Source organism: Melanerpes formicivorus, unplaced genomic scaffold (genome assembly GCF_026170545.1).
Source record: "Melanerpes formicivorus ecotype bairdi unplaced genomic scaffold, bMelFor1.0.p_v2 SCAF_43, whole genome shotgun sequence".
Taxonomy (NCBI): domain Eukaryota; kingdom Metazoa; phylum Chordata; class Aves; order Piciformes; family Picidae; genus Melanerpes; species Melanerpes formicivorus.
Genome location: NW_027142395.1, coordinates 1,937,501 through 1,960,885, shown reverse-complemented (window position 1 = coordinate 1,960,885; position 23,385 = coordinate 1,937,501). Strand labels below are relative to the sequence as shown.

The 23,385-nt window shown below is 44.2% G+C and overlaps 1 protein-coding gene across 1 annotated transcript; it reads right to left on the bottom strand.

Moving 5' to 3' along the window:
* Positions 1-19,271: 19,271 nt before the first annotated feature.
* MCFD2 (multiple coagulation factor deficiency 2, ER cargo receptor complex subunit) lies at positions 19,272-23,271 on the bottom strand. The gene is made up of 4 exons (XM_068158828.1): positions 23,189-23,271; positions 22,281-22,429; positions 21,420-21,579; positions 19,272-20,045 (listed from the first exon to the last, which is right to left on the bottom strand). The coding sequence occupies exons 2-4, from the start codon at positions 22,418-22,420 to the stop codon at positions 19,914-19,916; spliced, it is 432 nt and encodes a 143-aa protein (XP_068014929.1). The 5' UTR covers positions 22,421-22,429; positions 23,189-23,271; the 3' UTR covers positions 19,272-19,913.
* Positions 23,272-23,385: the final 114 nt, after the last annotated feature.

Genomic DNA, 23,385 nt, shown 5'->3' with positions numbered 1-23,385 from the left:
GCCAGCATGGGTTTAGGAGGGGCAGGTCCTGTCTGACCAACCTGATCTCCTTCTATGATCAGGTGACTGCCTGGTGGATGAGGGGCAGGCTGTGGATGTAGTCTGCCCAGACTTCAGCAAGGCCTTTGACACTGTCCCCCACAGCAAACTCCTGGCCAAGCTGTCAGCCCATGGCTTGGACAGCAGTACTGTGGTGGGTTAGGAACAAGTGGCTGGAGGGCCGAGCCCAGAGTGTGGTGGTGAATGGCGCCACATCCAGCAGGCAGCCAGGCATTAGTCATGTCCCCCAGGGATCAGTGCTGGGTCTTATCCTGTTCAGTATCTTTATCAATGATCTGGATGAGGGGATGGAGTCCATCATCAGTAAATTTGCAGATGACACCAAGCTGGGGGCAGGTACCTCCGTCAGAGGGTAGGAGAGCTCTGCAGAGGGACCTGCAATGGGACCATCCCAATGGGATGTCAATCAACAAGTCCAAGTGCTGGCTGCTGCACTTTGGCCAAGGCAACCCCATGCAGTGCTACAGGCTGGGGTCAGAGGGGATGGAGAGCTGCCAAACGGAGAGGGACCTGGGGGTGCTGATTGACAGCTGCCTAAATATGAGCCAGCAGTGTGCCCAGGTGGCCAAGAAGGCCAATGGCATCCTGGCCTGCATTAGGAATAGTGTGGCCAGCAGGAGCAGGGAGGTCATTGTGCCCCTGTACTCTGCTTTGGTTAGGCCCCACCTTGAGTGCTGTGTCCAGTTCTGGGCCCCTCTGTTTAAGGACATCTAGACATTTGAACGTGTCCAGAGAAGGGCAACAAGGCTGGTGAGAGGCCTTGAGCACAAGCCCTGTGAGGAGAGGCTGAGGGAGCTGGGATTGTTTAGCCTGGAGAAGAGGAGGCTCAGGGGTGACCTCATTGCCCTCTACAACTCCCTGAAAGGTGGTTGTAGCTGGGAAGGGGTTGGTCTCTTCTCTCTAGCAAGCAGCACAAGGGGACACAGTCTCAGGCTGCACTGGGGGAGGTTTAGGCTGGAGGTGAGGAGAAAGTTCTTCACTGAGAGAGTCATTGGTCATTGGAATGGGCTGCCTGGGGAGGTGGTGGAGTCACCATCACTGGATGTGTTCAAGAGGGGATTGGATGTGGCACTTGGTGCCATAGTTTACTCATGAGGTCTGTGGTGACAGGTTGGACTTGATCATCCTCGAGGTCTCTTCCAACCTTGGCGATACTCTGATACCTTGCCAGGCTGGACAGATGGGCAGAGTCCAATGGCATGAGATTGAACACATCCAAGTGCTGGGTTCTACACATTGGCCACAACAACCCCATGCAGTGCTACAGGCTGGGGTCAGAGTGCCTGGAGAGCAGCCAGGCAGAAAGGGACCTGGGGGTACTGGTTAACAGATGGCTAAACATGAGCCTGCAGTGTACCCAGGTGGCCAAGAAGGCCAATGGTATCCTGGCCTGCATTAAGAACAGTGTGGCCAGCAGGAGCAGGGAAGTCATTGTGCCCTGTACTCAGCACTGGTTAGGCCACACCTTGAGTCCTGTGTTCAGTTCTGGGCCCCTCAGTTTAGGAAAGGTGTTGAGTTGCTGGAACATGTCCAGAGAAGGGCAACAAAGCTGAGGAGGGGTTTGGAGCACAACCCTATGAGGAGAGGCTGAGGGAGCTGGGGTTGTTCAGCCTGGAGAATAGAGGCTCAGGGACCTTATTGCTGTTTAAAACTCCCTGAAGGGAGGTTGTAGCGAACTGGTGGTTGGTCTCTTCTCCCAGACAAGCAGCACCAGAACAAGAGGACACAGTCAAGCTCCACCAGGGGAGGTGGAAGTTCTTCACAGAAAGAGAGATTGGCCATTGGAATGTGCTGCCCAGGGAGGTGGTGGAGTCACCATCACTGGAGGTGTTTAGGAAGAGACTGGATGGGGTGCTTGGTGCCATGGTTTAGTTGATTAGATGGTGTTGGGTGATAGGTTGGACTCGATGATCTCGAAGGTCTTTTCCAGCCTGATTAATTCTCTTCTCTTCTCTTCTCTTCTCTTCTCTTCTCTTCTCTTCTCTTCTCTTCTCTTCTCTTCTCTTCTCTTCTCTTCTCTTCGCTTCGCTTCGCTTCGCTTCTTCTGTATACATGTCTTCTCCTCCCTGTCTTTCTGCACAGAGTGTCCTGTGATGACATGTGAGACCCTGTGGTGCTCAGCTGTTGTTTTTTGCTCAGTCATTCTGTAGGACTCTGTTGTCTGCCTTGGCATCTCGTGGGAAAAGGACAGGGGGAGCTGCCTCCCCAGCTTCACATACAAGGTATGAATCACATTGATTTTTGCCTCTCCTGCTTAATACAATTCACATATTTCCATTTTTTACATTTATTATTTACTCTTGCTAAAAACTGAGAACATTAATACAGCCTTTCTTGCTCCTTAGACCTGAAGGCCCAAAGACATGGTGAGTTTTCACCAAGCATTGCTTAAGGCACAACTTAATAGGAGAAATTCTCCTACGAATCCATGTAATCAGCCCTGCCAAATCCACTGCAGACTGCAAACAGACACGGAAAGGATTCCACCCAGCACATTTCTAATAGCTCATTTTCTCTCATCCCCACAAATTCCTGTCAAATTTCTTTGCATATAAACAACTCAGAAACTTAATGACATGCCTTTCAGTGCAAGACTAGTATGGCTTTTCAGTCTGAGCAGATAAACTGCAGTTTGTGACAACACAGAGGGATGCCGTTGGGTTGGAGTTTTTATTCTTCAATGCACTCTGTTTCTGTGCATTCAGGATAAAATATTACATGTGAATGTAAAGCCCAGTTTTCTGCTTGAACAACTTTATTGACTGCTGTGGAAAAATAAAATGCTCATGGAAAATCCATAGTACATAATTGTCCATGTGCTGTTATAGTAAATAAATTTTATAACCTTTCATAAATTTGTTGTACCAGATCAGATTCCAGACCAATGGAAATGGTATTGTCAGTTAAGTGAGGTAATAGGAATATTTTACTTTGGAGCAGGTATTTCTGAATGAATCTTTCAGTATTTTAGGATTATGAAAGGGTCTCCTGCTTTGGTTCCTATATATACTCTAGATGTGCTTTTCTGTTCTTTATATAGGCTGGGGAGAGGTCTTGAGCACAAGCCCTATGAGGAGGGGCTGAGGGAGCTGGGGTTGCTTAGCCTGCAGAAGAGGAGGCTCAGGGGAGACCTTATTGCTGCCTACAGCTCCCTGAAGGGAGGTTGTAGCCAGGTGGGGGCTGGTCTGTTCTCCCAGGTAACCAGCACCAGAACAAGAGGACATAGTCTCAAGCTGTGCCAGGGGAAGTTTAGGCTCGAGGTGAGGAGAAAGTTCTTCACAGAGAGAGTTGTTAGCCATTGGAATGTGCTGCCCAGGGAGGTGGTGGAGTCACCATCCCTGGAGGTGTTCAAGAAGGGATTGGACATGGCACTAGGTGCCATGGTTTAATAGTCATGAAGTGTTGGGTTGCAAGTTGGGCTTGATGATCCTTGAGGTCTTTTCCAACCTTATTGATTCTATGATTCTATGTTTTCACAGGTAAAATGATCTCTATGAAGATCCACATTAGATACTCATGAGCGCAGGTCTGCATTGTGAAAATCTTGATGGTGTGCAGCACTCCGAACTGACATCAGCTAATGGTACATAAGGACCTCTTCAGACAGGGTGGACAGATGGGTAGAGTCCAACATGATGGCATTCAACAAGTCCAAGTGCCAGGTGCTGCACTTTGGTCACAACAACCCCATGCAGTGTTACAGGCTGGGGTCAGAGTGGCTGGAGTGCAGCCAGGCAGAAAGGGACCTGGGGGTACTGGATGTGGCACTCGGTGCCTTATGACTCTATGAAGTGCTGCAAGCACATTGAGGACAGGCACCTTTTTCCTGCCTGTGTTACATGGGTCAGCTGGCACCCCACATTGCAGGCCAGCACCTTTCACAAGCGATTCAGGATTAGCTGCAAAGGCTTGTAACTCAGACTAATGACAAGATGTTTACAGGAGGTCTACTCTTGGAAAAATCAGAGTATAATCTTTTTTCCTGGTATGTGGGTGCATTTTGTTGTTGAATTGGTTTTGATATGTTTGTCTTCTTTTTTGGTTGATGTTTTGTGTTTTGTTGGTTTTGTTGTGTATTTCCATCATGTTTTCCTTTAAAATAGGAAAGAAAGTTTTGTCTGTTTGGTTTTTTATTTTGGTTTTAGTTTTGGCTTTTTTGTGTGTAAGAAACCTGGGAATTATTGCTTAAAGTCAAGCAATATTATATAACATTTTTAAGCCTCGTTAGAAGTTACCTATTCACCCTGTTAATAAATTTAGCTAATTCTAGCACTGTAGAACATGAAGCTGCAGTTCCAATGGATGTGTGAGGGGCCTATCTGGAGAGCTGAAGTAAAGAAAGCGAAAAAAAGAAGAGTACATAGAATCATAAAATCATCGACTCAATAAGGTTGGAAAAGACCTCAAGGATCATCAAGTCCAACCTGCCACCCAACACCTCATGACTACTGAACCATGGACCAAGTGCCACATCCAATCCCTTTTTGAACACCTCCAGGGATGGTGACTCCACCACCTCCCTGGGCAGCACAATCCAATGGCCAATTACTCTTTCTGGGAAGAACTTCCTCCTCACCTCACATGATTGGTTCTGTACTGACACAGCTTTGTTTGCTGCCAAATATAGCATTATGGTCGTGACAATGGGCTTTTTGCAGGTAGAAGCAAAGAATGTAGAAAGTAAGGGGTTTGACCCTAAAGCTTGAAATACTCAAAGGTTAGTGTTTTGAGTAAGGTGATGATCCAAAGTCTATAAAGGCAGAAGAAAAACAGCCTTTGGCTTCAGTTGAGGAGAGGCTGAGGGAGCTGGGGTTGCTTAGCCTGGAGAAGAGGAGGCTCAGAGGAGACCTTATTGCTCTCTACAACTACCTGAAGGGAGGATGTAGGCAGGTGGGGGTTGGTCTCTTCTCCCAGGCAACCAGCACCAGAACAAGAGGACACAGTCTCAAGCTGCACCAGGGGAAATTCAGTCTTGAGGTGAGGAGAAAGTTCATCACAGAGAGAGTTGTTAGCCATTGAAATGTGCTGCCCAGGAAGGTGGTGGAGTCACCATCACTGGAGGTGTTTAAGAGGAGACTGGATGTGGCACTTGGTGCCATGGTTTAGTTGCTTAGATGGTGTTGGATGATAGGTTGGACTTGATGATCGTGAAGGTCTTTTCCAACCTGGTTAATTTCTATTCTATTCTATTCTATTGTATTCTATTCTATTCTATTCTAGTCATTGCATTGGGTTTTTGGATGACTAGAGATCAGCAGACTTCAGTCTGTGTAATTCTGTATGAAAGAAACATAGAATCGTAGAATGAACAAGGTTGGAAAAGACCTCAAAGATCATCAAGTCCAACCTGTCACCCAACACCTCATGGCTACTAAACCATGGCACCAAGTGCCACGTTAGTCCATAAGTCAGCTGTGGAGGAATGAGAGGCTCTGTGTCTTTTCAACTTCTGGTCAGCAGACGTCCCTGTCTCTGAAGGCAATGGACATGTTTTTGCACACCTGGTGGAAAGGCATCTAGCTGTGCTTTTCAGCTGCTGCTTCTAACTAAGCCATCACCAGAGGGAGAACTAGCAGACTGCATCGTCACATACCCCATATGTGAATCCTGAGATACAATGAAATGAGCACAGGAAAGAGCCTGAAGACTCTGTCACCCCAGTGAATTGGAGCATCATTTTTTCTGAACTGGAGATGAATGTCAGGAGCTCAGATTGCAAGTGTCTACCTGCATTTTTGCACTGCAGTGTGGGTCAGCTGGAGTTCAAGCTCTGCAAATCCCAGGCAGATGGTTCCAGAGCACTTCAACAATTTCTAGCATCGGTGATCTCAACATGGGAAGGATTTCACACCATGTCTGGAAGCCAAAAGCCTCTGTGACTGTTAAATTAATAAAGAAGAATGAACTGCTGGGTGAGTCCCTAGAAGATAGACTAAATTGGGGCAATTTGTCACATAATCCCTTTATAATATGGAGAATTAAGGTAATGTCAAGAACGCCATGCGTTTAATTCTCCAAGTAATTACTAGTGAGTATTGACATTAAATATGAGAGACAGCAAGTTAATTTCCACTTGCTGTTTTCAACATGTGCCAAACTCTTACTTCACACCAGTGAGAAGAGGCTGGAAGTTGTGCGTTTCATGTGCATGAAGTAACACTTGGCACAGAGTACTAAGGGGAGAAAAATAAAAACCACTGAAGCCCAGCAACCAAAACTGTCACTTGCTGACAAATTATTCACTCTATGCTGAAAAAAAACACCCAAAAATGGTAAATGAAGGCCTCATGCACAGTATTCCACCTGAGTAAACCCATGTGTCTTGTCATCCTCAAGGCAAAAAACATGCTGAGAAGGCAGCCAGGACCTACGTTTTTCCAACCTTCTCCTCTCCCTTCTTAGAATCAATAAGCTTGGAAGAGACCTCAAAGATCATCAAGTCCAATCTGTCACCCAACACCTCATGACTACTAAACAATGGCACCAAATGCCACGTCCAATCCCCTCTTGAACACTTCCCGGGATGGTGACTCCACCACCTCCCTGGGCAGCACATTCCAATGCCTAACAACTCCTCACCTCGAGCCTAAACCTCCCCTGGCGCAGGTTGAGACTGTGTCCTCTTGCTCTGGTGTTGGTTGCTTGGGAGAAGAGACCAACCCCCTCCTGGCTACAACCACCCTTCCTAGGAAGCACTGTGACAGGCAGTTCCAGAGTGGGATGAGAGTGGAGCAGGGAAGGGTGACAGTGCTTGACTCAAGATGGCCCTTTCTTCTGCTGAGGCTCTCAGACATGAAAAACCTGTTCTTCCCCATTGTTAGGAAAGGTGGTGCTGAGGCTATTTGTGGCTAACAGCATCTGCCCTGCCTGGGGCAATTCCACAATAATGAAGTTTATATCCTCCCTTTACTAGCACTGTTGGATTTGTCCCAGAACAGCTGGAGGTAGCTCTATCTGCAGAACCTACCTCTAGCTCCTCGTGCCTTCAGCACAAGAAGGACAGGAATCTGTCTGAATGGGTACAGAGGAAGGCTACAAAAATGATCAAGGGGCTGGTGCATCTCTTTTTTGAAGAAAGACTAAGACAGTAGGGGTTTTTCAGCCTGGAGGAGACTCAAGAGAGATCTTGTTGCAACCTTTCAGTAGTTAAAAGGGGTCCAGAGGAAAGAGGGACAGTCTTTCTAGCTGGGCCTCTTGTAGCAGGATAAGGATTAATGGATTTAAACTAAAAGAGGGGAGATTTAGACTAGCTGAAAAGAAGAAATCTTTTGCAATGAGGATGGTGAAACGCCAGCACAGATTGCACAGAGAGATAGTGGATGCCATGCCCCATCCCTAGAAAGATACAAGGTCAGGCTGGACAGGGATCTGAGCAACCTGATCTAGTTAAATAGGTCCCTGCTCACTGCAGGCATATTGGACTAGATGACCTTTAAAGGTCCCTTCCAGCTCAAAGAATTCTGTGATTCTAAGATTCTAACTAATGTGTCTTCACACAGGCCTAGGATATCTTTAGCATTTAGGCCATGGCTGATAGGGTCCTGGAAGCCCTGAGGGGCTTTAATGTTCCTGCCCATGCCCCTGCTTATCCTGCCTAAGGCCCAGGAACCTAAGCCAGCTGCCTTATTCTTCTCCTTATTCTCTCTAACATAATGGAAGAAGAGGAGCTGAGGATGAAGTCACGCAAGAGGTGACACTGTACAAATCAATATTAAGGGTTCACTTCAACGTGTTTCCTATGAAATAATTCAGCAATCACACAGATAGAAACTCCTGTTTTGCTGATGGCTAGAATATTACTTTTAAGTCAAAGCCTCCCTGTTCAAGTTGCTCCCTTGTTTTATTTTTAAGAAAAGAAACTGGTTTTGCAGTTTGTCATGCTTCTTGTTTTCAGACTGGGAGGATTTTCTGTGAGGTTCACTCTAGGCTTCCTAAAACTGACAGCTTATTCTCTCACCTTATAAAAATCATGCATAACTTCTGGGAACCACTTATCAAAACCAGAGAACACACTGAGAAGCTGGTACCTTCTCTCTAATTACTCAGGTTGATGGCTGCTCAATGGACCAATTAACTGCCTGAAGTTGCTTGCAGCTTTGCAGGTACAGTACTGCATGATCTTCCTCTGCAATGTTCAAATGGCAAATGCTATCCCTGTGCAGTGTCCCAGTCTTACCTCACCTCTGATCTGATGGCTCCCAAATGCATCTGGCTTCACTCACATTGGATATTAGACCCCTCCTGGTGTCTTCAGAAGTAATGCCTGTAGGTGAACGTTCCCTCCTGTCCTCATCCCCAGTCCTCTAACAGCTGCATCAGTTGAAGGTTTATGCCTTTCAGTGAAGGACTAGAGCACACACTTAGCTCTAAGCACTTCATTCTTGTAATTTCTTTGAATAAGGATGGATTTAAGTGCCTACTGGTAGTTCATGGCTTACCAGCACTTCAACACTTTCTTTTGCAGTGATGAAATAAGTTAAAAGTTAGGAGCCAGTCCTGGACCTGGGGATACAGTTTGCTTTCTGGTAGTGATGGACAACATCATTCAAACCTTTTCATGATACCCTGTAGTAGGGATTGATGAAGCCATAGGTCCAGCTGCTCACTGAGGATGGAAGAAAGGTGCTCTCCAGAAACCTAGGTCCGACCTGCAGAAAATTATGAGAGGGAAAGATTCTCCCACTTTCTCTGATTGTGGTCCACTAGTAGCACCGTGGTCTGCTGGTGCAGGGTACCCCAACAGCACAGCAGAGAGTCAAGGCTTCTTGCTGAGTCCATGGTATCTCAATTTCCCAGCACAGATCTGGTGGAGACAGCTGTGCCAAATCCCTTCCAAATCCTATACCACCATTGCCAGTCAACCACACAGATGTCTTCTCTGCTGTGGCTCCTCTCAAGATCAGCTCACCCATGAGAGTCAAGAGTATGTATGTTTAAAGGCAGCTCAGGAAGCAAAGAGCAAAAGGAAAAAAATCATTTATGTTGTTTAGGGTCTGACTGAGCTAAAAAATCTGAGCACACTGGGATTATGGACAAACTGCATTTGAGCCCCTGTACCACTCTGATTCTAAGTGTGGCCATCAGAGATGGCTAAAAGAAAAACTGGGCAATTTCATTGGCATGAAGCTTTTAAGTTGTGTAGGTAACAGTGGATAGGTTAAGTTGGGGAGGAAAGACACTAGTCAGCCACCTTGGGAATCCCTCTGTTTGAAGGTGGATGCACTCTTTTGTGGCACTGCTTTGGATAGCTGTGTTGTGCAAACTCATGGCTCTTCAGGCGTCATTCCGGGTATGTACTTTCTGTGACTGAATACAAAGATGTATTCATCACTGCTAGTGCTTGCATAACTGACAGATTAAATCACTCTCTGGCTATGAAGATGACAGTGGCCTAATAGCTAATGCTGTCTAAGTTTCCATTAAAAGACCTTTTTTTTCCAATTGTTTATAATTTTGCCAGGCTTCAGATGCTTGAGATGGAATTTCCCATGCTATGTGTCACCAGAAACTGAAGTTTTGTATGTGGAATGGACTAGATGAAGAGTCATGGCATTCACAAGTTCACATATTGTGGAAAAGTCACTTGAACACACCTGTCATGAGTCTGAAGTTAGATGCTGCCCAGTAGTCGGTGCTCAAGGCTGAAGTTAGGGGCTGCAGCTAAATAGCCTAAGTGCAAGACGTTCCGTGTCCAAGGCTCTGAGCTTGGTAGACATTCTTGATAGCTTTAATCTTGTCCAAAATGATCAATGTCTTTGGAGGCTGTACTTTGGTTCACTGACATTCTTGGTCCCATATTGTAGCTCATCTTGCTGACAGAAGTGGTTTTCAGCAGGCTGAGATTACATTACCAGGGAGTATAATTCAGGAAGATGTCATCTAATGATTTAAGTGTGAGCACATCTCAGGTTTTGGTATGTATGATGGCCTCACAACTCTCCTCTGCTCACCCTTTATCTTTTCCACTGCTATCCAGTTATATTTCAGACTGGCATTCCCTGTCACATTGGACCAGGACCAGTTTTTTAGATCTCCTTGCTGGTGTGAGCACCAACCTGAAGTTGCTCATTTCTGAAGATGAATTCGTTTGGCAGCTTTTAGAATAGCTTTAATTTGGTCCACCAATACTTTTTTCTCCATCTTTCCAAACAACACTGGAGGAGTCAACAGGAAGAGTTTCCAGGTGGAACAGTGTTGTTCCCAGGTGAGGTGGTTGTGTCAGGAGGCCATTTGGTAACCAGAATTAAAAGGCATGGGTGTGGGTTGGGCATGGGATGGAGTTTAATGGACTTAAGTAACTGAGGGTAACATGCTACTTCTGGGAGTAGCATCCACAGATGACAGCTTGGTAGCACTTTGTGTGGAAATGTGCTTTCTAATCTGCAGCTTTTATAACCCTTTCTTTACAGATATTTTTATTAGAGTGAGGTTTGCAGGGCCCCAGAAAGGACTAACTGCCATAGGAATCTGAAAAGGCTTGTGCAAGGTCCCTAGAGTTTTTGTTTCAACTGTTGTGCAACCCAGAAAATTTCCAGATCTCAGTAAAACCTCAGTGTGAGCTATATTTTCCCAAACTGGTCATCAGTGTGAATTGTAGGACCTATTGGCTAGGAACTATCCAGAGGCAGACTTTATAGCCACCCAGAATGCTTTTGTTTAACTGCCCACACTGCTGGGCCTTCAGATGATTCAGAGCTGTGGCAAATCCGAATTCCCATTAAATCAGATAGCTTGGGTCCAATTAGTAACATGAGTCCAGAAAGACAGTGTTCAGGATGGCCTGCAAAAAATATCTGACCATTTACTCTACTCTGTTTTATAGTGGGGTTTGTAGTTGTCCTATATTCTGAAATGGCATTTCCATGGTACCTTAGCTGGCTAATTTAAAGCTATTTGGGTGTGTCAAAGCCATGCTGCATTTTTAAGGAGGTCTGTGGTAGAGACACATCTGCAACCAGAAACTGTCAGCATTTTGTACCACGAACACGGTGCAATACTCTGCACAAATCCTCCAGCCAGGTCTGAGGAAATGCATCTGGGTCTTACAAATATTTCAGTGGAAGGAAGCAAAAATACATGCACGACCTGCCAGGTCTTTTTGTCTCGTTGGTAGGACTTCATAAAGAGGAAGTGCTCTTTTCCCTTTGTGATAATAAAAGCACTTTATGCATTTTCTGCCGTTGAGAGATCATGCATTATAGTATATAGAGCATGCTGAACAGTATTCAGTAAACTGCAGATGTCCTTAAGTTTCCATTATAAACCTAATTTTGTTCCTATTCCTTGCTTTGCCAAAATTAGCCCTATACACCTACGACTTCACAGGCATCATCTTATTCTGGAAAAGATGTTTTTGGAAGAGTTGAAGGAAACTAGTCAAGGTGTTTAAGAGACGTGATGGCTAAAAGTAATGAGATCATCTGCTTGGAGAGTTTCCTACACACTTCTTGGCTGATCCTGAGCACTCATTTTACCTAGAGATTCAAAAAGTATTTCAAATCTATTTGTCTTGGCTGGAAATTGTGCCTTTGAATAGTTTTAGGCTGTCTGGTGACAATATTATTTGATTACTGAAAGCAGCTCCTACCTCAGAGTGTGTATGTGTGTATTACGTGTTCCCTGGAGATCTTAGCTCAGCTGGACTGTACCTCTGTGCTCACAGACTTATGGTGGCATATCTAAGGTTTCTAAACATCTCTACATGCATCCTAAGCAGGAATGTGTTTTCCCTGAGACTAGTCCTATCTGCATGTACTGCTAATATCTCCACCTGTATGGCTCCTGACTCCCACTGCACTCCATGCTGAAGCTGACAGCATGGCTTTACAGGTCCCTTCTGTGCAGTCCCTGGAGAACAGCATTCAGATCTCATTCTTCTCGTCCTAGTGCTCTCTCCTGGGTCAAAAAGATCATACCTGCCATGATTTGTGCCAATATGCCAGTCTCTGATGGCTGCTAGCCACAGGGGATGAGACTTAAGTCAATACTTGTTTTTTTTTCAGCATATGTTTTGTGGCCTATTTCTGGTTTTATGACAAAACCAAGTTCTGAGGCCTAATGTTCTGTTCTTAAAGAGGATGTATTTCAAAATATCTGCTTAGGGCTTTCTCATAATTGGGTCATTTTTAAAGAAGCTTCTTGAAGTGTGACCAAAACCAGAGACAAAGAGATTAATTAGATAATTGCCAGTGTCTCTCATTTTAAGTAAGAAGTATGTGACATCTGGAAACAGTACAGTTGTGCTACACAACTGCATTCATGCAGTCTCCTGGGATCGCTGCTTACCCACTGCATCATCCTCCCAGCTTGTGCTGAAGGTTATAGCATAGCAGCATCAACAGTAAAGTCTGCCCAGCATTCACCATGTCCCATGGGATTTGGGGTTTAGTTAATAATGTTGCCAGACTTTAGTATTTTATCCTTGATCTCTCTGAGCCAGTTTTGTGGTTGTTGAAATCAAGCCCCTGACCTACAAATTGCTGGAGACTCTGTGTGTATGACGCTATACTTTCTCTGTTTATTATTCCATCAGCATCTGTTCTTGGCCACTATTTGCAGTAAGCTCTTGGTCTTGATGGGCCTTTGTTTTGACTCAGTGTGGATGCTCTTACACTACATTCTCAGTGTCAACAAAAAGCTGACTATTTGCTGAGAACAGGGCTAAGAATTCACTTTGCCATTTTAAAGACTCTTCAGTATTTTTGCTGTTCTTTGTGTGAAGAAGCTTTAGTATTGCTGTTCTCCAGAGCTAGGACTTGAATCCCAAGCAAAACATGATCTTGGAGTCAGAGACATGCTTTTTCTCCCATTCTGGTTCAGAGCGCTCATTCTGGTGCTTGACAACCACATTTTGAATGTCCCCAGTAGCAACTTAATAGGGATTTGCACTCTGATGACATTGATAGTGAGCATACCCTGACAGGACTGAGCAGGACATTATTGGTTGGAGACTGTTCTGCCACACAGCACAGGAACTGAGTGCAGCAGGACTCAGCAAACAGCCATTGTGTTCTGATGAACTGCCTGCCTGGAAGGCAGAAGTGACAAACAAGTTTTCAGGGGCTTTCAAAAGATAAAACGGGTGATCGTGGTAAGAAGATGAGATGTAAAACTGACAATTAGTTTAATTAAGAGAAAAATGAGTATTGCTGGCTCCGTAAGGGTCTATAAGTATCATAAGATGAGGAAAGGCTTACAGCAGAGGGAGAGGAGGATGGTCAGTGATCTTGGAGAAGAATTCTCTGAGACATGGAACTGAGCACAGGCTTCTACGCTCAGTTCCTGTGTTTGGCTCTCAGCTGGGGAATCCACTGTAAGGCACTTCTCCCAGTACAAGTTCACAGAGATGTTAATGGTGTCTTTGCTTTACGGAGTGAGACAGATGCTCTTCACCCCTTCCCAAACGAGTAAAGAAACTGCTCCACACTGGACTGGAAAGAATTAGATGTTTAAATGGAAGTACTGTTCATAACTACATACAACAGTACAAAAGCATATAAAGTACACAAAGCTTCATAATCCACCTGGGCCACGGTGCTCAAAAAAAACCTCCGTAGGCCAAAGCTTTCTACAACCTCCCTCCAAACGAGGCCAAACCCCCAGGCCTCAGATGCCACCTGCCCCCTGCCTGCCATGCCTCTCTACCCCTCTCTATACCAAACCCGAGTGACACAGCTGCAAATTCAGCTTGCCAGCTCCAGGCTCCTCAAGGCCCCACTCCCCCACATCACCAGAGATAAGGGAGCTTGTGTCAGGAAGGGAGCAGGGAGAAGAGGGGTGAACAGCTTGGGCTGTTCCTTTATAAAGGGGAGATGCAGGCATTATGTGAATGGAATAACACTATTTCCTGTGTCCATGCACTGGGCTGGGCCGTTCAGCCTTTTGAACCCTCTGTACTCTGAAGGAATCATCTGTATGGTTAGGACATAGTCCTCAACCTATCACAACAGTCATAGAATCACTGAGAGACAGGCTGTCACCAGAGGGGATGTGAAGAAGCCATTAACTCCACCTTTCTATCCAAAGACCAAATTATGATAATATTACCCCAAGCTACAGTATATTATTGTTGAAGATTTGACCAATGTCTAACCTAAATCTCCCAAGCTGTTTGGTTTATGTTTTATTCCTCCTGATCTTTCCACCAAGAATTTATCAATTCCCGATTCTTTGCAACAGCTTTTAGTTGAAGACTAAAGAAACCCCTCCTTCTCATTTCTACACCAACCACTCCCCACAACATTTCTTGCAGCCTTTCCTCATGTTTTTTAGACCTCTGGCCACTTTTGCTGATTTCCCTGGACTGCTTGACAGCTAGTTCATATTTTTCTTGAAGTGCTGTGCCCTAAACAGGACATGGTCTTCCAAATGAATCTTTAATGGTGGGGATCAAGCTGTACTGACTCTTTCAGTAATCTTTAAAACCCTTTAGACATCCTGGTGTGAGGGGTCTGCAATTCCCATTCTGCTTGTTCCACCACAGCCCTTGGATGTTTCTCTTGTGAAGTAGTACCTAGACAGTTATGAAAGTGCACATTTTTGTGTCAGTACAGTACAGCACTGTTGCATTCCATCCACTTTAGATGATCTCTAAATATATCAACATAATTTTCAATTCTCATATTCTAGCATCTCTAACATCTGCGGTCCTTCCTTCTTCCATCTGAAAGTTTAATAACCATACTTCATATTCTGTCTTCTATGTCTTCAATGAAAACATCAAATAATATGGGACCAAAGGCCACATAATTCCTTGCAAAACATGTCTATTTTGATAGGTCATACGGAATTAACTTGTGGATACAATTACTTAGCCAGACTTGGCCTTCTGCCCCTTCCCACAACAGGCAGAGTCCAACATGATGGCATTCAACAAATCCAAGTGCCAGGTGCTGCACTTTGGCCACAAGAACCTCATGCAGTGCTACAGGTTGGGATCAGAGTGGCTGGAGAGCAGCCAGGCAGAAAGTGGGGGTACTGATTGACTGCTGGCTGAACACGAGGCAGCAGTGTGCCCAGGTGGCCAAGAAGGCCAATGGCATCCTGGCCTGCATCAGGAATAGTGTGGCCAGCAGGAGCAGGGAAATCATTGTGCCCCTGGATTCAGCACTGGTCAGGCCACACCTTAAGTCCTGTGTCCAGTTCTGGGCCCCTCAGTTTAGGAAAGATGTTGAGTTGCTGGAAGGTGTCCAGAGCAGGGCAACAAAGGTGGGGAGGGGTTTGGAGCACAGCCCTATGAGGAGAGGCTGAGGGAGCTGGGGTTGCTTAGCCTGGAGAAGAGGAGGCTGGATGTTAGGAAGAAGTTCTTCATAGAAAGAGTGATTGGCCATTGGAATGTGCTGCCCAGGGAAGTGGTGGAGTCACCGTCACTGGAGATGTTCAAGAGGGGATTGGATGTGGCACTTGGTGCGATGGTTTAGTAGCCATGAGGTGTTGGGTGACAGGTTGGACTTGATGACATCTGAGGTCTTTTCCAACCTTACTGATTCTATGATTCTATGATCAGTTTTTGACAGGTGTAAACCTATAAATGTGAGCACCATACTAGCAATGTCATTTCAGGCGACAGAGAAGCAAGCCTTGCCTACCATCAGAGTAGCAGTGACGATCTAGAGAAGTGCAGGATGCTTCATCACTCCGAGTTAAATACTGCAGGGAATGAATGCAGTGTCAATACGCTATCTAGTGGCTGTATCAGTTATGACAGTATCCTGAATTACTGTTCCACCTGTGAATTCAGTATAAAATATCTCAGATGGAATTGGGAGTTTTAAGTCTGTAACCATCCCTTAATGTGTCTAAAATATTTTGAGGTTATAGATTATCAATTAAAAAAAAAAAAAAAAGGAGGAGAAGAAGGTAGTAAAGTTCTGTGTGACTATGCAGGCAAAACTTGCTGGAAAGCTCTAGGCACTTCACAGAATCACAGAATCACCAAGGTTGGAAGAGACCTCAAAGATCATCAAGTCCAACCTGTCACCCAACACCTCATGGCTACTAAACCATCGCACCAAGTGCCATGTCCAATCCCCTCTTGAACACCTCCCAGGATGTTGACTCCACCACCTCCCTGGGCAGCACATTCCAATGGCTAACAACTCTCTCTGTGAAAAACTTTCTGCTCACCTCCAGCCTAAACTTCCCCTGGCACAGCTTGGACTGTGTCCTCTCGCTCTGGTGCTGGTTGCCTGGGAGAAGAGACCAACTCCCTCCTGGCTACAACCTCCCTTCAGGGAGTTGTAGAGAGCAATAAGGTCTCCCCTGAGCCTCCTCTTCTCCAGGCTAAACAATCCCAGCTCCCTCAGCCTCTCCTCGTAGGGCTTGTGCTCAAGGCCTCAAGTTGATACTGTAATGAACAGCATTCTGACAAGCACTGGACAAACCATTAAGATCTGTCTCCATCATATACAATATTCTAGACAAATTAATAAAAAAAACTGCTTGGTGTAGGAGTGCTTCAAGAACAACTTTAAGTTGTTCTTTCTTTCCCTGCTACAAGTTACTACTACCTACTAAGCTTTCTTTACCTGCTAATATATGCAGTATTTGGTGAGGTAAAAGCAGATAATCTAAATAAAACTGGGTGCATGGTATACAGTAAGGCAAGACCAGATGTGTTCTCATCTACTGGGGAAAACTAATCCCCACTCCTGAGTTCAGAGAGTAGGAAGCAAAGATCAAGCATAACAGCATTCTCCTGGTTTTATTTCTGCCAGGGATGGTGTTGACCATCAGTAAATTCCATACCCCTTCTGCTATATTATTTATCTGTGAAATGGATATAGTACTGTTCATGTGAGCTAAATGGGATTTAGAGTTGATGAGTAATTCAGCTGTAAAGGCTGTATTTTCTACATTACACAGAAATAGAAAATAGCCTGGAGAAGAGGAGGCTCAGGGGAGACCTCATTGCTGTCTACAACTACCTGAAGGGAGGTTGTAGCCAGGAAGGGGTTTATCTCTTTTCCCAGGCAACCAGCACCAGAACAAGAGGACACAGTCTCAAGCTGCACCAGGAGAAGTTTAGGCTGGAGGAGAGGAGAAAGTTCTTCACGAAGTTGTTAGCCATTGGAATGTGCTGCCCAGGGAGGTGGTGGAGTCATGAACCCTGGTGGTATTCAAGAAGGGATTGGATGTGGCACTTGGTGCCATGGTCTAGTAGTCATGAGGTGTTGGGAGACAGGTTGGACTTGATGATCTTTGAGGTATTTTCCTACCTTATTGATTCTATGATTCTATACTCTGTGTATGCATGATCTGTACCAGGATATTTAGGGTACTACCTGAATTACAAAGTTATATTTTTTAAAACTGCAAGTCTGACTCTCCATTGCTCTCAGCAATTCTGTACTTTCTACCTAATAGCTGAGAGAGTTCCCTAGACAGCTGTTAAGCCATTCATCTTTAAGTGCACTTAATTAAGTACATGTATTTGTTTCAGGAGGCTGAGTAGAGACATGCTGATACAGGTTTCAGCTTAGGAAGAATTTCTTGACCTGTCCTTTCTAAGAGAGCAGAAATTTTGGGTCGATCTTTCTTCAGGCATCATGAACTCAAAGGTGCCAATTTTGTTCTCCATTTTTGGTAAATAATTCTTCTATTTTTATAGAGTTCTGAAACCTTTAAAACAAGTTCGAAATAATAAACAGTGTTCATGTTACCTGCATTTATCATAATTATTTCTGATCTAAAGCTTCTACAGTGTGTGCTTTTTGCCACATGCAATAGCAGTTAGCAAGTATCTATAGAAATACAACATATGTACATATACTGGCCACTGGAATGTGCTGCCCAGGGAGGTGGTGGAGTCACCATCACTGGAGGTGTTTAGGAAGAGCCTGCATGAGGTGCTTGGTGCCATGGTTTAGTTGATTTGATGGTGTTGGGTGACAGGTTGGACTTGGTGATTTCTGAGGTCTTTTCCAACCTGGTCTGGTCTGGTCTGGTCTATTCTATTCTATTCTTTCTGTCACAGGTTGGACTCAAGATCTCAAAGGTCTTTTCCAAGCTATTGTGTACTCTATAAATGCACCCCACAGGCAGCTTGACTATATGTAGAGGTAGCAATTGATAAGAAAACCATGACTTGATAAGAAAACCATGTCTCTTAAAAGCAGTGAATAGAAGTCAGTTCCTTGCTTTGCTTTTTCATACCAAGTAAATCCAAAACTCAGAAGCTGCTGCAATAAGCATGTAAGAGCTCATGAGACTACAAACGTTGTTAAGTGCTGAAAGTTCAGGAGCTTAACCTCCTCTTCTCTCCTATCTGCAAGCAATTTCTATACTTTCTTCTGACTCAGCATTAACTCCAGGTTAAATAGCCTCAACAGAAAGACTTACAAAATGCTTTTAACTGAAAGATGAACTTTTTTCCACGATGACTGCCAGGAATAAAGATAAGCTTAAAAAATACACCAAAAAAATCAGGTGTATTCCTCACTAGGAGTTTGAGCCTTGCGTTTCTAGCTCTAGAGTGCATGAGCCCCTATTTATGTTTATTGCTAACCAGCACAACCCTGGCCATAAAATAAGTAACTATATCAAGAAAAAGTTCTGACACTCAGGATTCATTGCACAAAAATTTAAGCAGAAGAAATAATTTCTTTTACAAATGTGTTTCTCTTGTATAAGAATAATTTTGTACAGAAAATAGCTCTTCATACATTTTACAGTAATATGCTAACATTTAGGTTCTTGATTAATGGATAATGATTTAATGCAGTTATGCTTTTGAGTCACCAAATACTATTAACACAACAAGACATCACTTCTCTAATATCTTTAAACTGCTGGACTTAAGAACTGAGTCAAGACACTGGAAACATTCCCAAAACCCTGCTATTCTGCAAACACTCAAGTGTCTTGAAACTGTTAGCTATGAAGTACTTCCTGAAAGTAATACTGTAATTTAAATGTCAAGGAATATGAACTTAAACCTTAACATGGCAGCATTACTTGTTCACTTATGATTATGCTGCTGGCTAACACTGTGAGACCCAAACTGAACAGAACCTTTGATACTAAACTGGTTTACTGTTCATGTGGCCTTCAAAATGACATAGCAGAAGGTACTCTAATAAATGCAGTTTTAATACAACATAAAAAGGTAATAAAAACATTTTCATTTTCTTAAGAAAACACCACAGAAGGTAAGAGAGGAAAAATAAATCAGTAAATTAAGATATAAGAAGTAAATCTGTGAAGAACAGGAAGCAACTGAAAAACACACATATATATTTGTATGTAAAAACTAAGGGTATGCTAGCAAGTACACACACGTAAACCAACTCCATTTCTTCAAAGACTGTGTTAAAGCCCATGTGGTATCATGTGGACCTCAAACAAACCACATTCAAAAGTTTTTTCCCTGTACAATTGCTGTTTCAAGCACCTGTACTTGTATGCAAATTTCCTTTGATGTAAGTGGGGAGGTAAAGATATTTATCCTTGAAATACAACTATATGCAGTAATCTTTTCTTGCTTTCCAGGTACTTTTAAGTAGAAGCTGTAAGCAAACCAATAGTATATAATCCCATGATGGAAAGCCCCTGAAATTTAGGTTGTGCCTAAACTATTGAAGTATTCATACACAGGTACTTAAAAGAGTTTGCCAGCTGTACTCTATGTACTTCCATGCTTCAAGAATTAAATATGTAGCTACATTTAGTGAAATGTGGCTCTTGCTCCAAGTTAGCCAGTCTCTTCACACATACAACTTCCACAGAAATTCAGGTGGAACTGGTACACCTCTCCTTCTCACTGCACAGTGGTTGATACAAGATGGTAATGAATCACATTAGACTTGTTCGCATTTCCCTGTAGTCAGAAGGAGAAACAGGCCCCCTGCAAAACTTTATTCCAGTGATTTTGCAAATTCTGCATAGTCAATATATCCATCATTGTTCTTATCATCATCTCTTAAGACATCATCTATCAGACTAATCAATTCCTCTTCTTTCATTGCCTGGGTGTGTTCACCACCTTCCTACAAAAACAAAACCACATTGAAGAGTTTAGCAGATGACTGATCACTGACAACCAATTCTTCAGCAAGCTGTTTGTTTGTGGCCTAATTTGGCAGCGAGTTTTCTGTAATCCCTTACACCAATATGAACAAATTCCAGGGGCAAGACAGGAAGTCCAAGTTCTTTGGACTTCAAAACACGTGCAATGTATCCAGCTAATATTCTTAGACAAAATTTCTAAAAGCTGAGTAGTACAGTGTATAAGGATGGATAATAATCTTACAGATGGATTCTTAAGTTGAATCTTGTGTAGTATAAACACTGTATTTTCTATACAATATAGAGTATCTTCCTGTGTGTCAGGACTTGCAAAATGCAGAGCTTGACAGGAACAGAGCAGTGAAAAAATCCAGCACTGTTGCTTAAAGTCAGTAAAATTTTAGCAGCATCCCTTCCAAGCAAAGGGGACTATAAAGCTGTGCCTTTACACAAGGAACAGCAAGTCACTATTCTCTTTTTGAGTAGTTATTTTTTGCCACAGGCATACACAGAAGTTATGCTACTCTCAGCTGTAACTTCCAGAAAGCGTTAGTATTGTCTTCTTAACGATTCTGTCTTCCTACTTTGTCCTTGAACATTCCTAAATGGAAAGGGAATCTGTGTTCAGAAAAAGGGAGACCATGACTTGTGATCAATTTTGTGCAAAGGGTCTTTTAGAGTTTGTGTATCCACAGCAGCACAGCCTGGAGTTGAAAACAGTAGCCTTAGAATCTTAAGTAGCATCATATCAGGTGGGGAGATTCAGGCTGGACGTGAGAAGGAAGTTCTTCACCATGAGAGTGGTGAAGCCCTGGAATGGGTTGTCCAGGGAGGTGACTGGGGCCCCATCCCTGGAGGTGTTCGAGCCCAGGCTGGATGAGGCTCTGTCCAGCCTGATCTAGAGTGAGGTGTCCCTGCCCATGGCAGGGAGGTTGGAACTAGATGATCCTTGCGGTTCCTTCCAACCCTGACTGATACTGTGATACTATAATCATATTGCTATTTCTATAAACTCTCCTGAGCATTATCCCATTTTAGATGATATCCCTTTCTTCCCATCCCTACCTATCGAAGTATCCTCTCTGTCAAGTAATTTTCACTCTGCAGTCCTTCCTCACGAGTAACTTTAAACTCAGTGGAGACTCCCTGAAAACTGCAGTGTGACATGAAAAGCTGTGGTAAAACTATCACATTCACAAATCAAACCAAAACTATCAGGGGGAAAAATGATGTCCTTTTCAGGCAAAACAGTATCTGCACTGAAGATAACGTAGTAACTGTTCTGTGCTATTGTAAAATGCTTTTAGAGAGTCAGAACTGTTGCCAAACACACAGAGTCACAAAATTCCACCTACCTCTTTGTGGACATGTGATATAGCAGTAGCAAGCTCTAACCCATCTAACAAATTATTGCCATCATAATCATGCATTTTGAAGTAATGAAGCTGCAACTCGTGGGGAGACATCTCCGCTTCTGGTTTCTCAATAACACCTTCCAAATGTTCCATGATGTGGCTAAGGAAAAACAACAAAAAAACCCCCACAAACGACATATCTGTCAGTTAATATTTAATGCTCTGTTTACATCAAATTTAGTCTTTGATCAGGCAGTTAAGTACACAGGAAATACTGTTTCTTTAAAAGCACCCTGAACAAGCAGGATAACTGAAAGCTACAGTTTTTACCAAGACGACAGTGATGAAAAGGTTGTTACAAGTGCTGTAATGGCCTCTAATACCTTAGACAGCTATTTCTATTTCTTCAGGCCTACTTAGCAGGTTATCAAAACAACTGAAGCAGTGTCCAAAGATCTCTTTCTGGCTGTTTTCCAAAGCACAGGAACTAGAGGGAGATCTTTCCCAGATAAACATTTAAGAATTCATTTGCTGTTAGCACTGTTTTGTCTGTATGAAGAAGCAAATGAGAAAAAAACCTCAGACTACCTGTTCAGAATGTGATTTTGTCTAAAGTAAGAATTCCTGTAAGAAATTCTTTATAGTAGTGCAGGGCTAAAGGCTCTAGAAAGACCTTTCGAGGTCTGGTATGCCTGCAAACTTACTGAACAATCACGTCTCATATCTGCCTCCAGCTAATCATACAACATCCTAAGAAAAGAGGGCATCCCCAGGCTTAAATCCAACTCACATAACAAGACTTAAGAGATAAGCAAATCAATAGGAAGTAAAGTTTACAGTTTTAGAACATGGAACACATACTCTTTATCTTGTACCAAGTTCTTATCAAGACGAATATTTGTATGTTGACTCTCTCCTACGTGTTCTTCAGTTAGGGCAGAGATGAAGAATGCAGCCAGAATGCAAAACAGGAAACATACTCTAAATATCCTTTGGGCCATTATGATCTCCTAGAAGAATGAAAACATTTCCCCCCCCAAAATAAAAAAATCAAAACAGATGACAAACACAAACTACTTTCAGCAGATTTAGAGAGTGCTTAGAAGTAACACCATTAAGTTGTAAAACAGAAGAATTTACTTCAAGAACTTAGCAAGCAAAAAAAGAGAGCTCTGATTAAGAATTGCTCTGAAGGTCCCAATTTCATGGATGTATGCAGTAACATTCAGAGAATAACTTTTATTTCATGCAACATATGTGCACTCTTCAGCCATGCTTGGATTTTCGTATAGCTTCTAGGCAACCAGCCGTGCCGGCTTCACGCAGACCTGCCCCACAGCTATGGGAGCAAAGGTCGCTTACAGTATCAGAGGGGCTGCATCCAATTCAGACTGCCCTCAATAGCGGTCTTTAATAACGCAGCGCTCACTGCACAGGCAAGCGAACCGCTGAAGCCCTTCGGCAGGATGAGCAAAGCGTCTGCTAGGTTTGAATTCTCTGTTTTTCTCTCACTTCTAGCAGCACCCGCTAAAACAACTCCCGATATGCAGCTAGTTGGGCACGGAGAGGTGCCGGACGCCCTGACAGCTAGCACCGCGTTGGCTGCCCGCCTCCCACCCGCGGCTCCTCGGCCGGCCGGGTCACCGAGGAAAGCCCCATCTCGGCGGAAGAGGGCTGGGCCCGCCGCCCCTCCACCCCAGGGCCAGCACAGCCCGCTCCAGCCCTGGCTGCCAGGACAGAGCGGCCCCCACCGCCGCCAGGGTACGCACCCTCAGGTGGATGGCTGCCGTCCCTCCGACAAGCTGCGAGCCTGGCGCAGGCGGAGCGAAGCCCGGAGCAGGCCTGTCACCATTCCCGGCGTCACCCCCGACCCGGCGCACGCGCCGCGCTCCCGCCCCGCCCCCTCCTCCCGCCCATTGGCTGCGCCGCTCCGCGGGCTACGTCATCGCGTCTCGAGCTACACGTG